At 44.1% G+C, this 25,012-nt stretch overlaps 1 protein-coding gene across 5 annotated transcripts; it reads left to right on the top strand.

Annotated features, from left to right (window-relative positions):
- Window positions 1-1,471: 1,471 nt before the first annotated feature.
- igf2bp3 (insulin-like growth factor 2 mRNA binding protein 3) lies at window positions 1,472-23,906 on the top strand. 5 transcript variants are annotated; one of them, XM_071896567.2, is made up of 16 exons: window positions 1,472-1,996; window positions 3,000-3,060; window positions 9,286-9,334; window positions 12,947-12,998; window positions 13,361-13,424; window positions 14,278-14,556; window positions 14,696-14,830; window positions 15,467-15,589; window positions 16,404-16,539; window positions 18,996-19,127; window positions 19,366-19,434; window positions 20,723-20,842; window positions 20,989-21,063; window positions 21,307-21,438; window positions 21,646-21,759; window positions 23,445-23,906. In XM_071896567.2, the coding sequence occupies exons 1-16, from the start codon at window positions 1,822-1,824 to the stop codon at window positions 23,544-23,546; spliced, it is 1,818 nt and encodes a 605-aa protein (XP_071752668.1). In that variant the 5' UTR covers window positions 1,472-1,821; the 3' UTR covers window positions 23,547-23,906. The 5 variants fall into 5 exon arrangements, with proteins under 5 accessions (XP_071752668.1, XP_071752667.1, XP_071752670.1 ...); XM_071896566.2 differs by having other exon boundaries at window positions 20,720-20,842; XM_071896569.2 differs by lacking the exon at window positions 19,366-19,434.
- Window positions 23,907-25,012: the final 1,106 nt, after the last annotated feature.

Raw genomic sequence — 25,012 nt, 5'->3', positions numbered from 1 at the left:
ATCAATATTACATGTTACCTAAACTTCTATTTGAAATATCCAAAGTAATAGTTTAACATAGTGGTCCTCAGAGTAGAACCCGGAACCCCACGGGGCCTTTGGGGAGGTCCAAAGGGGTTTCCAGCAAAATTAAAAAATACTTTAATTCCACTGTGAGGCCTATTAAATTTACCAGAAGTCAGCACTATGAGGAAATGTATAACAAAGGCTATTATGATCATAGGTTTCACTCTGCCCGTCTACAAAGCAGTTCTCAGACTGGATCCCTAGGTCAGCATGACCACATATGTAATCTATTCATTTAGGGGTCCTTGGTGCTGAAAAACTTGTAGAAGTCCTGGGTTGACAACCTATCCGCCATTATTCAACAGGTATGGATCTGATTAACCATAATAAGCCCATTCTCTGTAGGCTGAGCTACGAGTAACCTATCGGCCTTTGACTGTGATTTACGACTTATCTTATTGACCGTTGTATAATATTTTAGACATGTATTCCACATGTGATTCATTTGGGCTGTGCGTTACATATGACGCTAGGGGCACTTTTCTGTATGAGACCCCTCCCTCTTTCAGAGCATGCACAGACCCATGCCGGAGGTATAGGAGAAAGGATTCGCCATATGCATTCAGTCGGCTCGGCCGAGCCTTTTCCAGTTTTTCCAAATGGCCTGAAAGTTGAGGGGAAAATAAGTGGCGTGGCAGCAGTCATCTCGCCCAAAGACGCCCCCTCAATGTCATTTAGTGTGACCACGGGCAAGTCGGGCGTGCTGTTGGACTTTGAATTGTGGATCATAGGCAGGGACTGGCTCCAATCTTGTTGGAGAAGATGGATGCCGTCATTTGGATAGTAGTACGTGTCATTCCCATATTGACTGAGGGCCCAAGAAGCGACGCATGGCCCTCCCTATTCTAGATTCCTCAAATTGAATGTGTCCATATGTATGCAATTTAACAATATAGTGCAATATCATTTATGAATGGCCCCACCCCCTTTCCTCCTACTGTGTCATCCGTACAGCGCACTTACCAGCACAGCCGTGCGCACAAGCCCCCGCAATATCAGCGTCCCCCTGCTATGGGCGTGCGTGAGCGCACTGCCGTTTTACTATTTCTCAACCGACCAATGAGAATCGAGGGTTTGCAGAGAAAGGCACACGAATGTGATTCTAGTAAAAGATACACTGGGTTCTCACGGAATCCCTTTACGCACACAGCTCGCCAGGTTTTTTCCCAACACCAATCCACTCTTCCCCTCCTTTTTTCTCCACTCCCCTCTGCTGTCCCCACCCCAGATTCCCGTGCAATTTTCCCCAATCCCAAAACACTTAATTGAGCAATTGGGATTCCTCACGTGTGGGGTTGATTTGTAGTTTGAACACGTGGCTCATTCAAAAAAGCCGGAATAGCCGAGGATTTTTTCTCCCCCTTCTTCTTCTTCTTCTTCTTCTTCTTCTAGGTTCTATTCAGAGGCGGGCGCCAGCCTTACCGTGTGTGACATTCTCTGTCTCTTTGCCAAGGGGTTTGGAGGAAGACACAAAGTAGTTTCTCCTCCTTTTCACCCAGCCCGCCATCGTTTGGAGACACGAGATTAATAATTGAGAATTTATTTTTTTGCGCGATAGAGATAGAGGGGCAAGGGAGCGCAAACGCACTGTGAGGTTGCCAGTTTAAATCTATCTGTGGCTTGAACGACCGGGAAGCACGCCACGGCCACTCCGTAGTAGTAAAGGCGATTTAGGCTACTCCAAACACTGCACATCCGAGAGAGCAAATAACTATCTCTCCCCCAGCGTAAAGATTGTCCTTTTCGGCGCAGAACATGAATAAGCTATACATTGGCAACGTGAGCGAAGAGGCGAGCGCGGAGGACTTGGAAACTATCTTTGAGCAGTGGAAGATTCCGCACAGTGGTCCATTTCTTGTCAAAACTGGCTATGCGTTCGTGGATTGCCCGGACGAGAAGGTTGCAATGAAGGCCATTGATGTTCTTTCAGGTGAGAATTTATTTTGGGGGGAAAAGTGTTAGTTGAACGACGCCCGAACTGCTGCAATTGTGTGGAGATTGCTTTACTTCAGGGCCCCTATGAGAAATGCATGTAGTCTTGTAGGGTGGGGGGGTGTATCCAAGCAATTCTTTCTCTCCCACAACCTTTACTTGGCCTTTTGACACCGTGGACGCAGATACACGGCTGCCCAGGTTTCCACTGAAACCCTGCGCTCGTAATTTCATTGGGTCTAGCTTGATAAAATGGTCGAGTAAACACAATCATGGGGATGGGAATACCAAGGCTTCCCTATTGTAGGTTACGCCGTTCAGACACTGAGCAGCGGGGCGCATAGGCTGCGGGCTGTGGACGCCGTGAAGTGAACCTTATTGTGGGCTCTATCACACAGCCCACTTTGACACGATTAGGAGTGGAGGCTGTAGTGTGTTGCTGCTTTCATCAGCCTCCTTTTGAACTTGCACTCTCGCCCAGGTTTCAAAGTCTAGGCCCTCTCCAGTGGCCCTAACTTGTTACATTGTAGCACATAGTGGAGCCAGTCCGCCCATGCTGACACACCAGGTGGTTTAATTGTGTTGGTCAAATGTAGGCCAACGAAATGAGCCACACGACCATTTGCCTTTGTATATTATTTATTTTGTGTCATGGCTTGTTATTAAGCTAAAGTTACGCCTGTTAATATAGGCCACGTAACAATTAGGTTAAACTCGTATAATTTTACGAATTGGGCTCATGTCTAGCCCATTTGCTGTGTCCTTGTGCTACTCTACTATCCCCGCACATTTTCAGTAATTTGTCCTGATAATATCGCATTAACCTGAAAATATCCAGCCCTCTGTCATCTGCCCATATGTCTGTGTTTATATTTTACTGCACTCCATAAAATGAGTTGTAAACATTAGGACTATAGGCATTTTCTCAAAGCAAAGGGACGAGGCCTGCTGGGACACGAAACTATTAGTGAAATTAAAAAATGTTTTATTTGCTTTCCTAGGTAAAGTTGAACTTCATGGAAAAGTTCTCGAAGTGGAGCACTCGGTCCCTAAACGTCAAAGGTACGTCCAGTTTTATTAAATAGTGCTTGGATCAACTCGTGGGGGCTCCAGGTTTTTTTTCCCCTCCTCCTCCAGCCATTTTCTATAACTATCGTTTTCTTTTTGAAAAAGTGAGATTTGCTGGACTCGTGTGTTTACGTCGCCGGCGGACGCTGCTAAATTAATGGGTCTAAGTATTTTTATTTTGGCCAAATGAGATGCCATTTTTCTGAATGCGTTGGGGTCAAATCAAAGGGGCGTATGGTGGTACGCTCCCTCCCCTCGCCATGACTGTGTGCTGCTCCTAAAGCCATTGTGCATATGGTTTTAACCAGCACAGGCCTGTATTTCTTCACTGCCCCATCCACTGCTAATTTTTATTGAAGCCCAGTGCGTGGTACGACGTGAGCTACTACCAACAGGGCGATCTGTGAAGGCTCAGATGTGCTGAATGAAATGTGTGTAGAGTGAGTGCAGGCTGGATTTGAGGCGTACAGGCCTGGTGGAGTCGTCCATTTGAGAAGGATCTGCCCGTCATTCTCCCTGCCTGCCCTGCGCTTCCGCCCTCCTCTCCACACATTGTGCTGTTGCATGAGATGGACTCCCAAACGCGACTGGAATGGGAGGTTTGGGGCCCTAGTCACGGAAAGCCTCAGTTTGAGAGTAGACCCCTGTAGCCACTGGCCTGTCGTGTTTCAGTGATGAATGATTTCCATAAGTCTGCCACGATTATTATTTCGTGGGGCCTATCTAATCGGTGCTGGAGATGTAAAAGATTGGGGGTTATTTGGCTTTGTGTGCGTACATTTTTTAGTAGTGGCGCATTTCGGTCATAATTAATCCTTTCTTGGATTAAATTAAAATGGCTCTGGCTTGGTAATTGCTCTAATGATTTCTGAGAGGCATTACTCGTAATATACGTCGTTGTGTATCTCGGTGTGAATTTTAATTGAATGATCTAGTGTTAAACGCAAAGGAATAGGCCACGCTTGAAATCAGAAAACCGAGGTGGAACACGTAGGCTATGAAACTATATACTGAAATTGATGAAATTATGGATTAAATTATTTTAGAATGCGTTCACGTGATACTGGACTAAATGGCGAATTTATTTTATTTGACAACTTGACGTGAAATGTATTTTTCCAACTCTGAGCACCATACAAGCTTTCCTGGCAGCTGGTAGGCTGGTGGCCTAAAGCGTAGCAGGCTAGTGACTAGGTTTTGCTTGGATAAAAACCAGGTGAGCTAAATGTGAATTTTGGGTCAAATCTTCTGACCTTCCTGCACAAATTATTGACCATGAAAACGTAGGACGTTGCTCTGTATTAGTATAGTCTGTTTTGCTGGCCATGGCAGCAAGAGTCATGTTTCAGCCATACTTCAAAAAAAGTAAAATGTGCCCTCCCTTTACAACAGGAACGATATCCGTAGTCAATGGGAACAGTATTCTGAGTATAGGCTAGACACACACACACACACAGTCGTACACTGGGGCCCCTTTTTGCATTCCAGCCTGCTGAGTATCAGCTGGGGGCTTGGCCAATCACGGTGGCTTAACCTTTGAACCCATCAGGAAGGGGAAGTGCTGTAGCAGGCAGGCAGAGCCTCAGAGCCGTTAGTGGGGAGCAGGGTGGGATGGCCGCAGCTTGGGGTACATGCAAAGACAAGGGTGCCTGGGGTTGGATGCTGTGGAGCGTGCTGTTTGATGTTGGGGGGGGAAACGCATATTTAATCAAGGTTTCTGATGTACATTTCTCTGAACTTAGTCATGGCTGTGGCCAAAAAGCCCACACTGTCTCCTGCTTGGCTGCACTACATTATCATTCCTACTGCAGCGTTGGCTAGCGACTTATGAAAATGTATGCAGCAACAACATACAAAACGTAATTCATCCAAAAAAATCTTGTCCACAGCTGTATTGTATTCTCTTCTATGGCTGTTAAACTTTTCAGCCATTTTATTCTCATTATATTATAGACATTTCACTCTATTGAACTTCAAAAAAAAAAAAGTGTGTGTGCTGTGGAATTTGGTATGTGAAAATAGATATCTATTTTTTTTTTTTTTAAACATGGCATTTAAAGATGACGCCCACTCTCCACTGTCTGACAATGTGCCTCTAAAGTTTTTAATTCTCAAAGCGTGGCAATTGTACAATAAGAGCTTCCAGCACTGATCAGAATCTTACAGGTGTATCTATTTCCATTAAAATGGCCATTATATTTCCACTGTTGACCTAGCTTTTTATATAAGTGTGGTGGATTGCATGTTGGTCTATGATCACAACTGTCCCACATAAAATTGTAGCTATACATGTAATTTGGCCAGCAATTATTAGTTCACTAAATGGTTGGTTTGTTTACTCCCTCATAAATATTTAATTTTGACCTTAATTTTAAGCCAAACTGTTGAGTTGTAGCAGTGTCCTTTATTTTATTTTTTTTAATTGTATACTCTCTTGGACCTACCTTCCTTGGTCATATTATGTTTCTCTTGTTGAGGAAATTTCAAAAAATCTAAACCTAGCTAGCCCATCCACGCACGCACACACCCTGTTAGTCACAAGTACAGGAAGAAAGAAAATGGCATGGTTTTAGGAGAGGTGGCCCCAAATGTGACTGTGTGTATGTGTGTGTGCGAGAGAGAATGAGAGACAGATGTCATAGAGGGCATATGGTCATAGGTGCACATTTGACAAAGCAGGATTTTTTTTAATTTTTTTTAAAAAAAACACAAATGGCCCTTAACAATTGAGTTCTCAGTAAGTGGTGTAAAGTTTCAACCCTTTCGCTAATGCACTGCTACCCCCTTTTTTTTTTTTTTTCCCCAACAGCCTTTTTTTTTTTTTTTTTTTTTTTTTTTTTTTTTTTTATAAACCAAGCAGTAAAAACTAAGATCTATAAATTGCGAGACAACAACAGTGTAGATCGTAGCAGGGCTATTGTGCTTGGAGAAATAGCTCCTGGCTCTTATTAGAAGAATTCTGGGTCACGGGGTCACCGTGGGGCCCCACCTGCGAAACAGGGATTTGGGACTGAGACTTGGGGTGCAAAGAATTATGAATGTGGCCCCTTGTTTCAACCAGCCTGCAGGCAAAGGTTCCTCAACTCTCCCTCCTCCTAAGCTCATAATCAAAGTGACATTGTAGCCTTGCTTTTGTCTTTTTAAATATTTTTCTTTTTTTTGGGGGGGGGGGGGAGGGGGGGCAAAAGTAATGCTCTTTACAGAAGTTGAGTCATTTCTAACTGTTGATACTTAATTATTATGGTAATCACAATTTATCAGATTTCCGCAATCATTCTAGCCAAAGGGAAGTGTTGAATGTAGCTTATTGGGTGCAGACTGTGCATGTAAGGCCTGTGAGAGGGCAGCGGAAAGGAAACCAGGCTGTGTGGAGTTCAGTCATTCAGAACCTCTGCATACTGAATAGTCAATGGCTGGGGATGGGCGTCGAGCACAGATCTTGTGCGTCTCTCACCATCCCTGTTGGTATTGACGTATAGTGCTACAGTATGGCTGGATGGCAGAGAAATGGAGACGAACACGGGTGTGGCGCAGTCTCACGGTGCTCCGCTTGGGATTCTCTTGTGGTTTTTACAGATGCATGTGCACGCTTGCGTACGTGTGTGCATACGCACACATAGCCTACTTGTGCGCACAAACTCCACAGTGCGGGCCCATAGATCTCAGCTGGGCTGCGGGGGAGGTGGGGGGTGAATGTGTAGAATGTTGGTTGAATTTAAAAGTAAATAAGGAGCCCGGCCTCCTCCTGGCCATCACATGACGAGCCAACCCCAGTCACTCCTGGCCCTCCCCTCCTTCCCTCCCTCCCACTTTTAACCCCGCTCTACATGTTCCTGTCAGTGGACTTGTCCGTGTCCATGGCAACGGGGCCCCACCCCCACAGGGCAGAGAGGGCCCTTGTTACCCTTCCCTGGAACAGGGCTAGTAACCCCCCCCCACCCACCCCCTTTCCCAAATCAAAGGCTGGGGCTAGGGAATGTACACCCCCCCCCCCACCCCCACCCCATACCCTGGCTGACTTCCTCCGTGTGTGGAGCTATAGGTTAATCCGACTGGAAGTGGTTGGTGCATTTGCACATTTCGCATGGCGTTCCCACCGCAATGCAGAGCATACAGAATGGTGGGGGGTGGGAAGGGGGCCGGATCAGCCAGGAATGGCACAGTAGGCCGGAAAGGGCTGGAATTCCTCTTGGAAGCTATTTGGGAATTTTCTTTACGATTTGCCCATTTTAGAATTAAGTAGTTTCCTAATGTCTCAAATTGAATATGTTGTATACACTTGAACTACAGCTAGCTTGATTGTGGTGGTGGTGACTGTTGCTGAGGAATCTCCATTGCGGCCTATGTTGCACACGTGTGCTCTCTCCTTGTGTGTGTGTGGATGTGCTTGCATGTGTGGTGGGTGTGTGTTGAATTGGCTTTTTTTTTTTTTTTTTTTTTTTTCTAACCTGTGCTAGATGCTCTTCTGTCTCGTATAAACTATGTTGGCTAAATGTGAGCTGAGTGGATGGACGCTGCGTGTTTTAAGGCATTATTTTCCCAAACAGCAGATTACAATACAACCATTAGCTATTGAACAGTTTGTAGAAGTAGATGAGCTGCATTTGGATGTTACATTTAACAGTGTGGCGAAGCTTGAGAAAAGAATACGAAATTTATGAGTAAAATAGCTTTTTACCATAAAAGTCTTTACCATATAAATAGTCAACACACCATATAACTTGTATTGGTTGATTAGTGTATGCAGGGTATGTTCCAGGTGTGTGGGGTGTCAGTTTGGAAAAGGCCAGTGTGGAAAAGGTTTGGGGTCAGAGTTTGTGCGTCCACTGTGTGTGTGTGTGTGTGTGTGTGTCACTGTTCATGCCTCAGCTCCCAGCTGTATGTACATTGTGTTCCTTTAGGTTTGTGTGTGTCAACAGGCGGTGGACTTTGGAGTGGCCTGCACTTTTCTCACATTTTTATATAACGTCCACGTCCGAGCGAACACTTGTGAAACTGTGTGTGACTCATATTGATCCACAAGTTCCATTGTCTGCATGACCTCCAAACATACCCAGTACATTCACACTCTTGTACACTTTTGTCTTCAATTCCAGTGCCACACAAGCATATCTAAATTGGGAATCTCTGCACCAAAAGGAACTAGATGAATTGGGATTTTTGTCATGCTGGACGCAGGCTGCTTGTTCCTCGTGATAGCGCGCAGCAGCACCATTGTTGTAATTGGTTGTCTCCACTTGCCTCTGCTGTATATGTGCACACTCCTGTAGCTGATATGAACAAGCACTCCATTCTGAATCTTCCCATCATCTACAGTGACGCGGCTAGCGGAGATTCCCTTCGGTTCCATTTGGCACCCCACCCCCCTTTTCTTTTTGATGCAACTCCTGGCTAAGTGTCTGTATTGGCTGCAACGGGTGAGAAAAGTGTGGGGTTGAGCCTTGCCATGGTGTTGAAACCTCTTGGTGTAATGCTATGAGCACATGCTTGACTAAAAGTGAGCAGACAAGACATTCACGGTGTTGATCTCCCCCCCCCCCCCCCCCCCCCCTCCCCGTCTCCATCCTTTTTTAATTTTCCCTCTGTTCTGTCCTTGATGCCTCTGTTGCTCCTCCCTTCCCTTCCTTCACTGTCCTGCTCTTCTTCCCCACCTTCCTCTTCTCGCTGACGGGTGTTTTGGGGGGTGGGAGGGAAGCACATTTAGCTTGATTTTTAATTTGGAGCACAGCCCCCCCCTCCCCTCAATTTAGGCCACCCAGCAGTGATTCTAAACTCCTAAATCGCCCCTTCACCCTCTGTGCCTCTATCCCTTCGTCCCATGTCTGACCCGGGGTGTGCGGTGCACCTGCTGGGCTGGGAATGGTATTAAAGCAGGAGTCGTATCCAGAGCTTCTCCACCTCGGCCTGTGTCTCTCCAGTCGGAGGAGAGAACAGGAAGACCTGCTGAGGTTTTACAGAATGCCTTCGTCTTGTCATTTATCTCATTGTACCCCCGGTGCTGCTGACTACCCTATGACTAACTGCGCAATTTATTTATTTTTTATTTTATTTTTGTCTCCCCTCTTCCTCTGTCACTCTCCCCCATCTCTCGTCTCTCTTCCCCATCCACCTTGCTCTCAATTTCTTCCTTTCTCTCCCTCCTCCTCCTCCTCTGTCCATCCCCCCCCCCCCTGCCCCACCACCACACACACACCCTCTCCTCCCTTGTTCTCTCTCCAGGAGCTGTAAGCTGCAGATCAGGAACATCCCGCCTCACATGCAGTGGGAGGTGAGTGCTAACAGGCTGCTAACTGCTTCCAGGGCGGGGCAGCCCAAACTGGGCTCTCATTTAGCGGCCTCCGGAGCCACCGTGCCTCCCCTCGGGTTTGAGCTGAGCACCCTCTCCGTTCGTTTTGAACGGGGTTGCGGCTCAGGCCAGCGTAACATTCCGACCACTGGGTTAGAGCTGTACAACAGAAATGATTACTAATGCCATTTGGAACCGGATAATGTAGATGTGTCATTTTCAGAGATTGAGCAGAGTCTTCCCTTTTTTGGTTTTTTACACTTTATGCACACAGCAACTTGGGTAGGGACTGGACAGGCGGTCAGGTTTAGTTGGACAAAGGCATTGGAAGCTTTCAAAAGGATTCACTCCTTCACGCGAGGAGGATCTGCACATGCATTGGCTGTCCCACACTCATCTTTGAGGCTTTAACTAATTACACGATCCTTGTAGCATACTCCCACCCTTGCTGGCTACCTACCTACCAGGTGTGATTTTAATGCATTTCCAAAATGCTCTGAGTTTTTGTGTCTGAATGTGTCCTCTGGTCATAGGATATCTGATGCGCTCAAATGAGAAATGTAATGACTGTTGAATTGTGCTGTCATGGCTTATTTCAATAGTGATCACATGAGTTGGTCTATGAGTGAAGGCTGCGCACCATGCTTTTTCTTGCGAAAAACTCACATGGAAATGAAATTAAAACGAACCCGGGTGTATTGTCTGAGTGGTTGTGAAACATTCATGCAGTGGTGGTGAGGTGGGGGGCGGGGGGGGGGTTGATTTGGCCTGGCACAAGTTTGTGCAAAAGTCCACAAGTTTGAATGCTACTGTATGGGGCATTTTCTAAAAAAAAAAAATTTTTTTGTCAAACATTCAACCATTTATTTTTATTTATTTAGTTTTGCATTGCACATTCCATTGTGTCCTTTACATTCATTTAGCTGTTGTGTTTGCCCCCACCAAACACACACACACACTCACACACACACACACACTCTCTCTCTCTCTCTCTCACACACACACACACACACACACACACACACACACACACAGCTGGAAGATTGTCCCCACATTTAGAAAAACTTAATCTGGCTTATTGCTGAGATCGCCAAAAAAACAAACAAATACAATTGCAAATACAGCACAGTTGTACATATATGATATAACTATCCAAATAAGAGCCGTTCTTAAACTGCAACACTTACTTTGACCTGATCTGGGAATAAGTCTAGGTATCAGAATCAAAAACACCCCCAGCCCCCAATAATCATCTGCTAAAAAAATTCTACAGAAAACACTGATGTTTGAATTGAAATCATGCAAAACTGTTCTCAGTTGTATGATATTGTGCTAGTGGAACTCAGATGACTTATTTATTGGGTCCTCCTAGAAAGAGCAGGTGACTACAGCAAATTATTCAGATTGCGACACAAGCACTAAAACTGGGAGTCAAGGTTCCTCTCAAATGCTGTCCACTTTGCTGGCTTTCTATAAAGGGTTAACAGGTCAACAGCTATCTGTCTCATCATGTAAAAATCAATTACAATGGTATCAATAGAAATGGTGAGCAATGTGGTCAAATTCCTGGAATTGAAGGCCACTGCCCTATTAGTGAGCCACTGTTTTTTTTTTTTTTTTTTTTTTTTTTTTAGAATATTGAGCAACAGTCGAGTGAGCGTGTGTGTGTGTTCACGCATTATATGTCTTGTTTCTTCCCTGCATATTATGAGCAGATCTTTTTATTTAGACTCTTTTCTACTTAATATCAGCTACACATTCCGCTCCCATTAATTATACACTAATGTGCTTTGAAAAGAAATTTATCAGAAATCTTTGCAAATGCTTAGACAGTTTGCACTGAACCTGTTTTTCAGATTTAGCATAAACTCAAGATTCCACTGTTTATATATTTATATTTGGAATATTACGTGCCAGTAACACAACAATACATGACATTTCTTTTTTTTCTCCTCAGTTCAAAGGTTTCCTGTGGAGGTTTTGCTGTGGTGGCACGTGCTTTGTGTGTTTTTGTGGTTCAATTTAATTTTCTGCTCCATATAAAGACATGGAGCATAATAGAGAATTTCATATGGAATTGTAAAATGCTACAATATGTGCTCTTTTTAAATGTTAAGGTTGTAAGATGTTGGGCGTATACATGGCTGTAGATTTCAGCCTCATTCACTCCCCTTGATCAAATGGCTACGGACAGGCTCAGTGCTTTGTAATGGTGGGCTCGCTTTGCCTACGCATGTCCCTCAACTGCAGCTCCAGATCCACCCATGTTCCTAGCATGTAGCGAGCGAGCTGTCTGCTTTCTCGAAAGGTGACATGGAGGGTTTTTTTCCCCTCCGAGGGGGGGGGAGGGGCTGGAAGAATGGAGGAGCGGAATAGAATGGGATCTTTTTGATGTAAAGGCCTCGCATGCATCTTATCAGGTAGATAAGACGATGTGTCACGGTGCGTACGGCCCTGCAGCCACAGAATGGTGGTGAGAGTAGTGGCGTGTTCACGAGCTGTAGTGGGTGGGTGGGCCTGGACTCTTTTCCCCTTCCCCTCCATGTGCCACCGACTCACAGAATGTGTAGCATGAACTCGCACCCCTCCCCCAGCCACTGCTTCCTGCTGGAATGTACCCCACCCTTTCCTGAATGGCCTGGATTCCTATTGGCCGAGCCCCGCAGACGGACAGGCGCAGCAGCCAGTCGGCAGCTAGCAGCTCTTGGCTTTAGGGAACTCTCATATCAGTGCTGGAGCAGCCAATGATGGGGATTAGAGATGGCAGGGAGGCGGGAGGTTGCGTGGTTGGTGGGTTGGTGGAGTGGGGGGGCAGGGACGCAGTCTGGTTGGCTAGAAAGGGGGGTTGAGCTGTTGGGGGTGTGGCTTTGGATTTGACTGAGCATGGTTGGAGGTCTTGGGCATGTAGGCTTAGCTTAGAACCCTCGCTCCCCCTCTCGCCCACATTTGATCACATCTATGAATTCAAATCCCGTGGTTGGCAGATTTGGGCTGGTGGCTGGGTTGATTTGGCCGTGCCGTTGGATTTGTTTTCTAATAAAAGGCAAATTTTCTCTGCTTGCTGCTTTATGGATGTGTGAGTCAAACAGGCTAGGAAATGTGTAGTGAATTTAATTATTTTAAAATGTGTAGTGAATTTAATTATTTTACCAGCAAATCCTTTAAGTCAATCAAGTAAATGCAAAGCAAAATACTTTCTGCCATCAAGGTTTTGTTGAATTGGTCACCTATGCTGTTGTATTGCTGTTGGATGACTTACTTTAGGTTTTCAGAAATGGTTATGTCCAATGAACACCTGTCCACTGTTGAAATTAGGTATTTGTTTAATGGTTTCATAGGGTTATGAAACTCACTCAGCACCATGTAAACTCAAGTGAGGAAAAAAGGGGAGAAAATGCCAAAATTTGAGCTACATGGTTAGCACACTACTGCAGCAAACTTAACCCAGATACTCCATGTTGAACTCTGGGGTTCAAAGTTAACGGGCTGTGTCCTTTCAGTGAGCTGGGCTGGTTCTTCCGCTCACTGACTGGATCTGGGCAAGACCTGCCGGGTCTCTGAGTGATCGGGCCTTTTCTCTCCCCCCCCCCTCAGGTTTTGGACGGTATGCTAGCTCAGTACGGTGGAGTGGAGAACTGTGAACAAGGTAAATACCGACACGCTTCTTGTCTCCGCTTTGTTTCATTAGTCTGCTTTGGATGGAACTCAACCGCCCCCTCCCCAAACGCACCACATCAAATTGGATTTGGAATTTGTCATTTGTGCCATGGTGTTTTTTTTTTTTTTGTTTGTTTGTTTTTTCCCCATCATGCAGATCTGCCCAGTTTGAGTTCTATAGTTTCAGGTTACCTATTTAGAACAAATAAACTACATCATTGAAGAACCTTCAGAATAGTTATTTTCTGTTGACCGTCACACTATATAAAACTAGCTCAGTGTGGTAAACTGGTGTTTCACTGTCATTGTATGGGTTTGTGTATTGACTCTACTCCCCGTTTTCTCACACAGTGAACACCGACACAGAGACTGCAGTAGTCAACGTTCGATATGCAGCCAAGGACCAGGCCAGGCTGTGAGTCCACATACACACACACACACACTCTGCACAACCATTAACATCCAACTTATCTGTCTTGATGCATTTGACATGGATCTGCTGACGTTTTTCCACTTTCCCCATCATTCTGTATTGGAAATTACATCCACTTCCTCTGTCTAGTTTTCCTTGTAGTGCACCTGATTTCCTCTTTTCCAACAAGCAGTCCCGTTTAATTTGACATGCAATGATGGGGGGGAAAAATTAGCCATCTGGTGCCCCCTGGTGTACAGGAATCACACTGCAGCGCTGCTCTCTGCACGAGTGGGTGTAGGAGGCTCGAGGCCTAATTGGTTGCTTCATTGGCAACCTTTATCCTGGAAGGTGTGGAGGCAGGCTTGTATTAAGCGTGAATGCCATCTTGAGATTAAAGTGTGAATTCCCTCCAGCCCGTGAGCAGTGGTGTTTGGCCACTGCCCCTCAGTTAGCTGGGCTTGTAGTTGGGAACTCTCGGCCCTCGCGGTCTCTGGTGGCCATCAGTCGAGACTTGAATCGTATCATTTAGGCCTGAAGTCTCTTCATTTGTTTTCCTTCATCTCCCAGCTCCTTGGATTCTCCTGTTGACTAGAGACAAGGAGATGGGAGGGCAAGTAATCAAACTAAAACCTTTTTTGTTGATTGCCTGAACTGAATGTTGTGCTTTGGGCCTACACTGATGGCAGTGATTGTATTTACAAAAGTGAAGCCAGTCAGACAGCTTTTCACCCCACAACTTGCTCCTAAAAGCCTTCCTGGGTTGTTAAATCGAACCCACCCAGTGGCAGCCGAAGAGCTTTACCCTGCCTTTTTTTTTTTTTTTTTTTGACTGACGTCTCTTCACGCTCCCCAGGGCGATGGAGAAGCTGAATGGATTCATGATGGAGAACTACGCCCTGAAGGTGTCCTACATCCCAGACGAGACGGCCGCACCAGAGGCCTCTCCGATGGGGGGCAGGAGAGGCTTCCCTCCCCGCGGCCCCCCTCGCTCCGGCTCCCCGGGTCTGGGCGCCCGACCCAAACTGCAGTCAGACGTCCCCCTGCGCATGCTGGTCCCCACACAGTTCGTAGGGGCAATTATCGGCAAGGAGGGCGCCACGATCCGCAACATCACCAAACAGACCCACTCAAAGTACGTACGTTCAGACATGTCACAAGTTATTTTGAGCTTTGCCACAGCGACTAGAAATGTTAATCTGAAGTCCTTTCCTCTTTTGTGCCGTTTGACAACCAGTGAGGTTGACTCTCTCCTTCTCTCTTTCTCTCCCCAGGATTGACATCCACAGAAAAGAGAACGCGGGTGCAGCAGAGAAGCCCATCACAGTCCACTCCACACCTGAAGGCTGCTCCAACGCGTGCAGAACCATCATGGAGATCATGCAGAAAGAGGCCCTCGACACGAAGTTGTGAGTTGATGTGCGCAAAGCAAATTTCAGAAAAGGGCCACCTTGCACTAAAAGCACATATTCATGCCCAGTCGTTCTTATCGAGCACCTACAGTATGCGCTCATGGAGCAGTTTTGCTCCGAGGGTCAGAATTACGACCATTGTGCTGAACACAGCCTAGTCCTAATCGGATTCTTTGTTTTTCCATGTTAAAGACTATCTCCAGTGCAGTAATTGCCCTATTCAAATTTCTAAGCGTTTCTGAAAACACCCCATCTCGTGAGTGATTTATCTCCACCAGTTGCAATCAAAATGAGTTTGAGGTATGCAGGTCGTGGATGCACAGCTGTGTCTGTTATAATTGGCAGAAGTCAGTTGTTGGGGATGAATACTAATGATTTACTTGCCAGGCTTTTTTTTTTTTTTTTTAGATGGATGGATTGATACTTTATTGTCCAAGAGGAAATTTGTTTTCACAGCCTGTACATGGAACATTAAAGAACAGTAATGCCAAGACATCGACCGTTCACAGCATGCAGATCTAGACACATTAGCGTGAGAAATCTACAAAATTTCATCTGAATTTTGTTGGTTCACTAGAGGGGAGCTTTTGACGAAACATCCCGTCATCCCTGTTTTTTTGTTTTTTTTTGTAGTACGGAGGAGATCCCACTGAAGATCCTTGCACACAACAACTTTGTAGGCCGATTGATCGGGAAGGAAGGCCGCAACCTGAAGAAGATCGAACAAGACACAGAGACCAAGATCACCATCTCACCGTAAGATGATCCGACACACTGCAGACCACTCGTAGGCACGCTAGCACACATGGTCTAACCTCACTATCACTTGCATCGCATTTTTAAAGACCACATGAAATGGCATCTTTGCTTCCTGGATTTGATTCATGTCCTGTTGAAACGGGATGTTGGGGCGGGACATAATGCAGCGAGGGATCATTCAAAAGTCTAAACCAATGGAATATGAGTCAGGGAGAGAAAGGCGATTTTATTTGATGGGAGGGGTGGGATTGTTCAAAAATCTGGTGGGTTTTATTGGTTAGAAATGTATATTTACACCTGCTAGTGCAGCATGAGGTCACCATGAAAGATACTGTCATGGGAGTTCATTTCATGGGGACTTTAATGTAATTTTAATTATTTTATTTAACCTTTATTCGTCCAGGTTAGCCTCCATTGAGATTAAAAATCTCTTTGTCAAGAGGGACCTGGCCAAGAAAAGCAGCACAAAGTTACAGACGCCACAACAAACATCTCATCACATTACAGCATTATACATGATAAACATTCAACGTTTCATATAAAAGCAATTTAAACTATGGGAAAAAACAATTACAATTTTCACCATCCTCCCTACCTTTAACCATTGTTTTAAAATCATTCAATGAGACCAGCTCCTGTAATTTCAGGTCTTGCTGGAGCTCATTCCACGCCACAGGGGCTGAGAACTGAAATGCCTTTTTTTTTTTTTTTTTTACCAAACTCTTTTTGTCATATCATCACCTGCCATGTTGTCACAATCTGTTCTTCTAGTGTAATTATTCTCATGTTTTTGCCCCATCTCTCTGCCCAGTCTGCAGGACCTGACCCTGTACAACCCGGAGCGGACCATCACAGTGAAAGGCTCCATCGAGGCGTGCGCGCGGGCCGAGGAGGAGGTGATGAAGAAGATCAGGGAATCGTACGAGAACGACGTGGCCGCCATGAATGTGAGTGCTCCTTCCGCTCGCTCCATGGGGAATGAAGTTAATTCTCCGGGAAAAAAAGGACGTGTGAATTCCTTCACTTCTTAATGGTTAATTTGTCTAAAGTGTTGGAAAGGGATGGGGGGGCTGGGGAGCATCGCACTACAAGTTTCCTCTGACTAATTAGGTTTCAAAATAAACCACCAAATTTTTAAGATCAGGGTAGTTGGAGAGCCTCAGGGGGGAAACTATGACCACGGCCCTTTCTGCACTTAGTATTACCAGGGGAGCATATGTCCGTATCTCAATCGGTGAGATTTTTTTCTCTCTAAATTGTAGGTGAATTTAATAATAATAATAATAATACATTTTATTTGTATAGCGCTTTTCTAAATACTCAGACTCTTTACATGGTAAACGAGATACACAAAACACATAACAGACAATATCAATGAATAAGACAGAGAATAAAACATTTCAAATGGAGAGAAAGACAAGAAAGTTAAAATTAAAAGGCCAGAAGAGAATTGGAGATTAAAAGCAGTTTTAAAAAGGTGTGTTTTCAAGGGATTTTTTTTAATTTGGAGAGTGAGGAAGAGTCTGATGTCCTTTATTTTTTTTTATTTACCTACTGTTTCTTGGAACTCGGAACTAGTGTTTTTTTTCTGTCCCAAGTCTGGAGTGACTTCTCAGCAATTTGAGGCACATTGCAATGATGAGGCTACAAGCACTTAGAAATATGTTTTTATATATATATATATATATTTTTTTTTGTTTGTTTTTTTTTTGTTTTTGAGAAACTAGATAATGGGTTTACCTCGCTTTGTTGGTGAATGTTTAAAATAAAGCCACATAATGCACAGCTCCTGACAGTCATGTGCATCACCCGAGAACTAGGCCTGTGCCAGTATGAACATTTCATAGTACGATTATCTTGGCCAAAATTATCTCTATATACAAAATTATCCTGATAATTATTAATATGATATAATAATAACCATTAGCCTACAGTAATGTGCTTCAATTACTTAAGCTAATTTATCATATCAATCACAAGACATTTGACTTTATTAAAACATAATTTAATGTAAGACTGTAGAATATGTAACATATTTATGTAAAATATTTGACTTTTTTTTTTCCTACAATTTGCAATAATTAAATGCTTTTTTAGCTTAGTTAGTTTTAAATGACACATAAAAATCCAAATAACAGCATCTAAAAGAAGTAACAATTTGTCTCAAAGTGCCACTGACCTGCATCCACTTTACTCAGTCAGCAACATGAATATAACAATTTATTAGAGGAGGATAAAACGTCAAATGACAGACGAAAGAGTCCTGGGCTGTGCTGTGTTTAGTTGATTCCCAACAAGTCGGTGGTTATCATAGTGGTCGCGGTAATAAAAAATTAGAGGCGGTGTCATAACTGTTACAGTTTTTTTACTGTGAAATATAGTAATACTGGTTGTTGTCCCATCCCCACTGAGAACCTCTGGTAAAACAAACTGTTTGGATCGACCTCTAAAACAGCAGGCTTTGAGCTACACTTGGTCTCCTCACTGTAGTCTTTTTAAAATGAGTGGAGATGAATTGGGACTAAAACCCTGCAGTGAGCATCCACTGAGCTCCTTCTACTCAGGGTTCCTACGCAGTGTGGAAAAGTATGGAATTTGATTTTAGTAATTTCCAGGTCTGGATAAGTATGGAAAAAAGAAAAGAGTATGGAAAAATATTTGTTTCCAGACTATTGCCCCTATTCTGTTTTCTAAAATATAAAATTCAGAATTTCTAAAAATAAATTGATCATACAAGCAGAGTGTTTTTCATGGCGTTTGGAGCAGGCAGCCAAAATGTTTACCCCTGTGTGAGAGAATTAGTTTGAAAGAAAATGCGGCAATATATTTGAATTGAGTATATATATATATATATATATATATATATATATATATATATATATATATATATATATATATATATATATATATATATATATAGCATCACAAATAACCAAATATTAAGCTTGTCTGAACATTTATGAGTTATGCAGTGATGTAGTTATCAGAAAAGTAAACTGACATATTGAATAAAATGCTGTGCATTGAACTTGTCTGGGTTTGCTGTTAATTGATTTGTATGAGCTACAGTACCTACCTACAATCTTCTGGCAATTATTTGGCAACATAATAGCATACATAGTCAGAATAAGATACATGTTAACAGTTGGATTTTAAAACCATTTATTTAGATAATAAACATCTAGCTATTTGTACTCGGAAGTCAAATATGGTCTGAAAAATCTACCGAAGTCTGGACATTAGAGTCTGGAAAAGTATGGAATTTTGAAATGGAAAATGTGTAGGAACCCTGTATACTGTATGTGAATGTCACGGTGGTAAATCCTATTTGGTTATGTGCGTCCATATAACTTGATGTGTACAGTTATGGAGCGTTGAAAGAAATGTTTTCCTCTATCTGCAGCTCCAGTCGAACCTGATTCCAGGCTTGAACCTGAACGCTCTGGGTTTGTTCCCCGGTGGAGCTCCAGGCATGGGTCCCTCCATGGTCAACGCCCCGCCTCCCGGAGCCCACGCTGGATACTCCTCATTCGGAGTAAGTATCTGGCTCTTCTTTCGACAAGCCCCCTGGTGATCTTGTGACATGCAGTGGCTTGCCCCATACGCAACCATTATAAACCCAGGATTGGCTGTGTTTGTCCATTTTAAACTCCTCAGTATGCTGCCACTCTTGGGCCAGACCAATGAAAACTGTCTAACATTCATTTAACCATAAGAGCAGCCATTTCGGGGTCCATGGCGACTCAGTTTCATGTGATTTTCTTTTCCTATAGAGCGGCCCCTTTGGGGGTGAAGGGCCATTTTGGGCTTCTATGCTGTCGGCGAGCAGCCAGCCCCTCGCTGTAAGTCACCCGTCCCACAGAGCTTTGCACGGCTTGTGGCTGCTCGCTGCGGGATTAGAGGGCAGGGCTTGCCACATCTAAGCTCCTACTCCCACTGCCCAGTAATCTTTGACCTTTAGGCAGGCCCTAACTCCTCTGTGTGTGTGCAACCTTCAACCTGGTGGATGGGGAGTCAGAAATCCTGGAGGGCAACAGTCGCTTGGCTACTGGTTTCTGTTCTTGTGCTCAATTTCACCTTTTTTAAAAATGTTAAACCGTGACTTCTGTCAAACATACATGAGGCATTTGCAGGGTTGTTGAGGAAGGTGCATGGTTTTTCAAATGGGCAAGTAAAACATCCTGGGCACTGAAAGCCCTTGCCAAAGCAAGTTGTTAGTGTGCCCTCAACTGACATATCGGCTGGAACATTGGGCTTCATCCAAAACCAACAGTGCTACTTGTTGTTCCTCTTGGACGATGCAACCACCACCGCTTCGAGAGCTCAAGTCTGTCACACACCCCGCTAATACAAGCGATGTGCTGTAGCAGTTTGCAGCAAGGCATCTGTAAATACAATCATCTCTAATAGGGTTTGACTCCACTGTGGAGTGAGCTGGACAAAACATGAGCCCCATGTCCATATGCCTCTGTCCACCTCTTTTTCAGGTAGCAACACCAAGCAAATGCAAGTGGGGAAGCTCAGGTTGTGGCTACTCATAATAGTATGAGACTACTGAGAACCCATTTTAAGTGACACTATTTTGCTAAAAGTTTAAATATCAAAGTGCTAACACTGTGCTGTTGGCAGTGAAAAATATGCTAAACCCTCAGTGCTGTTGGGGACATACAACAGTGTCTCCTCTGCATCAGAAATGAGTAAGCAGCCCGTGCTGTAAAGACGTTCCCACTGGGGGACAGATCAGGCCAAAATGGAATAGAGCGTTGTTTAAGATCTATGCACTTTCTGTTGGAATGGAGATGTCTAAAGTATGTTGTGATGGTTTGCAGAGGAAAGAGCCTTCTGTAATTAGAGAATGCTTCCATTATCACAGCAAGTACTCAAAGCAGATCATCAGTTTAAGGATCTTCCAAATCCAGCCAATGACCAGTAGACCAATCCTGAAAGACTAGAGATTTTTCGAGAGGGTGTGAGGTCAAATGTAGCTTGAAGATTTCGGCAGCTATGCTTGTAGAACCCCTTTCTGCATTCGCGCATTGGTGGCTGGAGTTGAGTAAGCGGCCTGTTTGTATGATTTCCTTGCGGTCACAGCGGTGCCAAGCACTAACTGCATGCCTTTGTACCCAGCAGGGACAACCAGAGTCTGAGACGGTTCACCTGTTCATCCCGGCGCTAGCAGTGGGAGCCATCATCGGCAAACAGGGTCAACACATCAAACAGCTGTCACGCTTTGCTGGAGCCTCCATCAAGGTGAGTGACGGACAGGCGGCGAAGTTCTGAATCTCAATGATCCGTCTTGATGCCGTCTGTCTTAGTGTTGTCAGTGTTGACTGATATGAATTGGAAGCATAAGTGAAAGTTGCCTTTTCTAATGCTGGCTGTCTGCCCTCTGTCAGATTGCCCCTGCAGAAGGAATGGATGCCAAACAGAGGATGGTCATCATCGCTGGACCACCAGAGGCTCAGTTTAAGGTATTGTAAAGCTGTTTTTTTTTTTGTTTTTTTTTTAAAGAATGGATAGAATTAAGCCGTGTGGTTCAGTTTGATGACAGTAGGCTAGTAGATGGGCCAACTTGAACCTTGAAATCATTTTGCAAGCCTGTATAGAAATAATCTTAACTGTTGAGCTTTCTTGGGCTACACTCAAGGTTTTTGAAAATGTCATAGTTTCTAATTAATAGCACATAATCAATACGCTTACCTTTCTGGCTGCAGGCTCAGGGTCGCATCTTTGGCAAGCTGAAGGAAGAGAACTTCTTCGGGCCCAAGGAGGAGGTGAAGCTGGAGGCGCACATCAAGGTGCCCTCCTTTGCTGCTGGACGAGTCATTGGAAAGGGCGGCAAAACGGTAAGCAAGGAGCAGACATCGGTTCACTAATCACTGCACTAGTTTTCTGTGAACCAACCGAAGCCAAGCAAATGTGGCGCAAAGATCAAATTTGTACCATTGAATGTCAGTGGGACAAAAATATTGCTACAATGCTTTTGGGAAACCAAGCCAAAGTTGTGGTGGTCTCATCTAATTACTCATTCCTTTGTTTTTTTGTGGCCGCAGGTGAACGAGCTGCAGAACCTGACCAGTGCAGAGGTGGTGGTGCCCAGGGAGCAGACGCCTGACGAGAATGACCAGGTCGTAGTCAAAATCAGCGGACACTTCTATGCAAGCCAGGTGGGTCTCTAAAAGGGAACAGGGATCTACTTCAGGACACAAACACCCCGGGTCTGGTTTCCCATTGGCTTGGTTAAGTTATGGGGTCATCTTTGTCCATCTGTGTATAATGGAACAAGGATCCTAGCAGTGTGATGCGTTTGGGGAAAACCCAGAGCTGGTCACTTTCTTTACAGAAGGACCAAGTGGGGTCAGTCAGGCTGAGCACATGTATTGCATATATAAGCCCTAACTTTTATAACCAAACCAAATCTTGTCTATTGGTAGCACAATTCAGGGATTGAGGGACCAAGTCCAGGAAGCTTCTTCAAGCACCAGCTATAGAGAGATGTACAGAAGAGGATTAGGGCCACATGTGAAAAATTTGAGTTCTGAGTTTAAAGTCAGAATTCTAAGAATTCAGTCAGAATCTTTATTATGATATAATACATAGAGAGCCTAAGTCGCTCCCCTTCCGGTGGACCACCATGGGACCTTATTTCGGAAAAAATATGTACGGTAGTCAACGGCGAGAGACAAATAATTCTTTGATCCTGTTTGAATTGTGCCATGAATTACACATATGATGTTTTGTCAATTTAAAAGATAATTTTGCAAGTCAAGAAAGTCGCAGTTTGTCGTAAGACTGTTGAAGTATAAGACTGTGAAAATACGTAATTAGAAAGACTACACACCCAAAGTCGCGCAAGTGACGTAACTTTCTCTCACGGATTTAAACTGGTTTAGGATAGTTTTAGTACAGTGGGGGCTAACGTTAATGCGATGCCTGTGTGTTTCGTTCCATGTTGGTGTTGGTGACGTATATTGTGCGAGACGAGAGATGTAGTTCACTGAGTGGTTTCACACAAAACTAAACGTTACTTTACTGTTTTACGACAAACTGCGACTTTCTTGACTTGCAAAATTATCTTTTAAATTGACATAACATCATATGTGTAATTCATGGCACAATTCAAACGGGATCAAACAATTATTTGTCTCTCGCCGTTGACTACCGTACATATTTTTTCCGAAATAAGGTCCCATGGGGGACAGCGGAAGGGGAGGGACTTAGGCTCTCTATACAGTGTATATATTTATGATTCTTCTCAGAATTCTGACTTTAATCTCGGAATTCTGACTTTATTCTCAGACTTCCGAGATTAATCTCAGAACACAAATTTTCACGTGCCCCTAATTCTCTTCCGTAGATATTGGCCATCTGACATCTTGGCTCAATAATTTGTACTTTCTTCTTGATTAGTAATTCAAGAAGGTCTCAGGGGTGGAGCCTCAGTTCCTTATCCAGTACATGGAAGGCATAGGCTGAGGACAATAAGGAATCACTGAAGGACCTCATGGGATCCTTGATCCTCTTGATTCGGTTACTTTCTGGGTTCTGATCAGAGCTTCAAGTCCCCATGAAATGAACTCCATTACTTGTACTTCCTGGAAATCAGAGTATTTTTAATGGTGACCTCATGCTGCACCAGTAGGCGTAAATAGAAATTCCAACCAATAAAACCATCACAGATTTTTGAACAATCCCGCCCCTCCCATCAAATACAATTGCCTTTCTCTCCCTCTCCCTGACATCAAACATCGCCCCAACATCCTGTTTCAACCGGAAATGCATCAAACCAAGGAAGTAAAGATGCCGTTTCATGGAGTCTTTAACCTCTGCCCTTTTCTACCCATGCATCTAGCTGGCCCAGAGGAAGATTCAGGAGATCCTGTCCCAGGTGAGGAGGCAGCAGCAGCCCAAGCCCACGTCCGGGGCCCAACCTCCACTGCCCCGCAGGAAGTAAAAAAAAATCACAAAAAAAAAACAGCGGTCCTGGAGGAACGGTGACTGAATCTGCCCGAAGACAGACAGATGGACAGATGCAGCAGAGTCCAGGGGGGAGAAGACAAGGGGTCGCCATGCTCATCTCAGGGGTCTAAGGTCATCGGAACCCAACCAAACATCCACCCCTCCTCGTCCCGCTTGATGGACTTCAAGTGCGGCCAAGAGACCCTACACCCCTCCTCCTCCACCCTTCTCCCCCCACCCACCTCACCTCTCTGCATCTCTGTGAGAATGTACTTCTGAGGGCTCCCAATGTCACCTGCCCTCACACGTACACACCCCTCGCCCGCTCTCCCTCTCCCCCCACGGGTGTGTTCTGAGATATATATATATATATATATATATATATATATATATATATATATATATATATATATATATATATATATATATATTTTTTTTTGTTTTGTTTTTGACACTAGAAAACACAAAGATGAAATAAGGATCCCCCTCCCATCACCTCCTTTGGTGTGGTACTCAAAACCTCACACATTGACAAGATGTTCTGTTCGACTTCAATTTTAGTTGACTTTTTTTTTTGTTTTTTGTTTCATTTTTTTTTCTTTTGTCCTGGAATGGAGTGTTTAATTGGTTGATGAAGCTTTCTCTCCTGAGTTTTCTGTGGAAAGGAAAAGGCATTGCTATCAGCGTCCTGGTAGGACCAAGAGAAAGGTTTATTTGGGGGGGAGGGTTGGCTCAGACCGGTTGGGCCACGTTTAGGGGTAAGATTCTTGTTTCGGGACAGGACCCCCGAAAGGGTGGATTATATGGGTGTCCTGCCCCTGTATCGATAGTGGCATTTTATAAATTCGGATGCATTTTATAGATAGACCTATATACATAGATAAATATATATATATATATACATATATATTTAGAGAGGTGAGGGCAGCGCCACGATCGACACTTAGGGGAACGGTGCCGAACTGCTGCTGCCCAGGAAAACCAATTTAATATGCATTTTACTGAACTACCTCAGGATCTAGTACCTCAGAAGAGAAAAGAAAATGATTATATATATATTTATATATATATATATATATATATATATACATTAAATATATATGTGTGTGTATATATGTGTATATATATGTGTATATATATATGAGAAAAAATGTTCCTTTCTTTTTTATTTTGCTTTTGTGGTATTTTGTATACTTTATAAAGCTGATAGTTCTTGAACATTTTTATTTTTTTAAGAAAATTTAAAATTTGGTCAGCTGCCAACTGACCTTGCCTTCAACTCTAGCGCTTTAGGCGGCATTGTACATGTGTATGTGTGACTAAGATGACCCTGTACATAAAGTCTATCTGTACATAGCAGCCCCAGAGCAAGAGTTGGCGCCCCCTCAGCTGGCGGCTGACAGGAGTATCGAGAGAAAATCACCTCAGTTTTTCCCCTGAGGGTCCACCATCTTCTGAAAA

Source organism: Centroberyx gerrardi, chromosome 19, assembly GCF_048128805.1.
Source record: "Centroberyx gerrardi isolate f3 chromosome 19, fCenGer3.hap1.cur.20231027, whole genome shotgun sequence".
Taxonomy (NCBI): domain Eukaryota; kingdom Metazoa; phylum Chordata; class Actinopteri; order Beryciformes; family Berycidae; genus Centroberyx; species Centroberyx gerrardi.
This window is presented reverse-complemented; position numbering and strand designations above follow the sequence as displayed.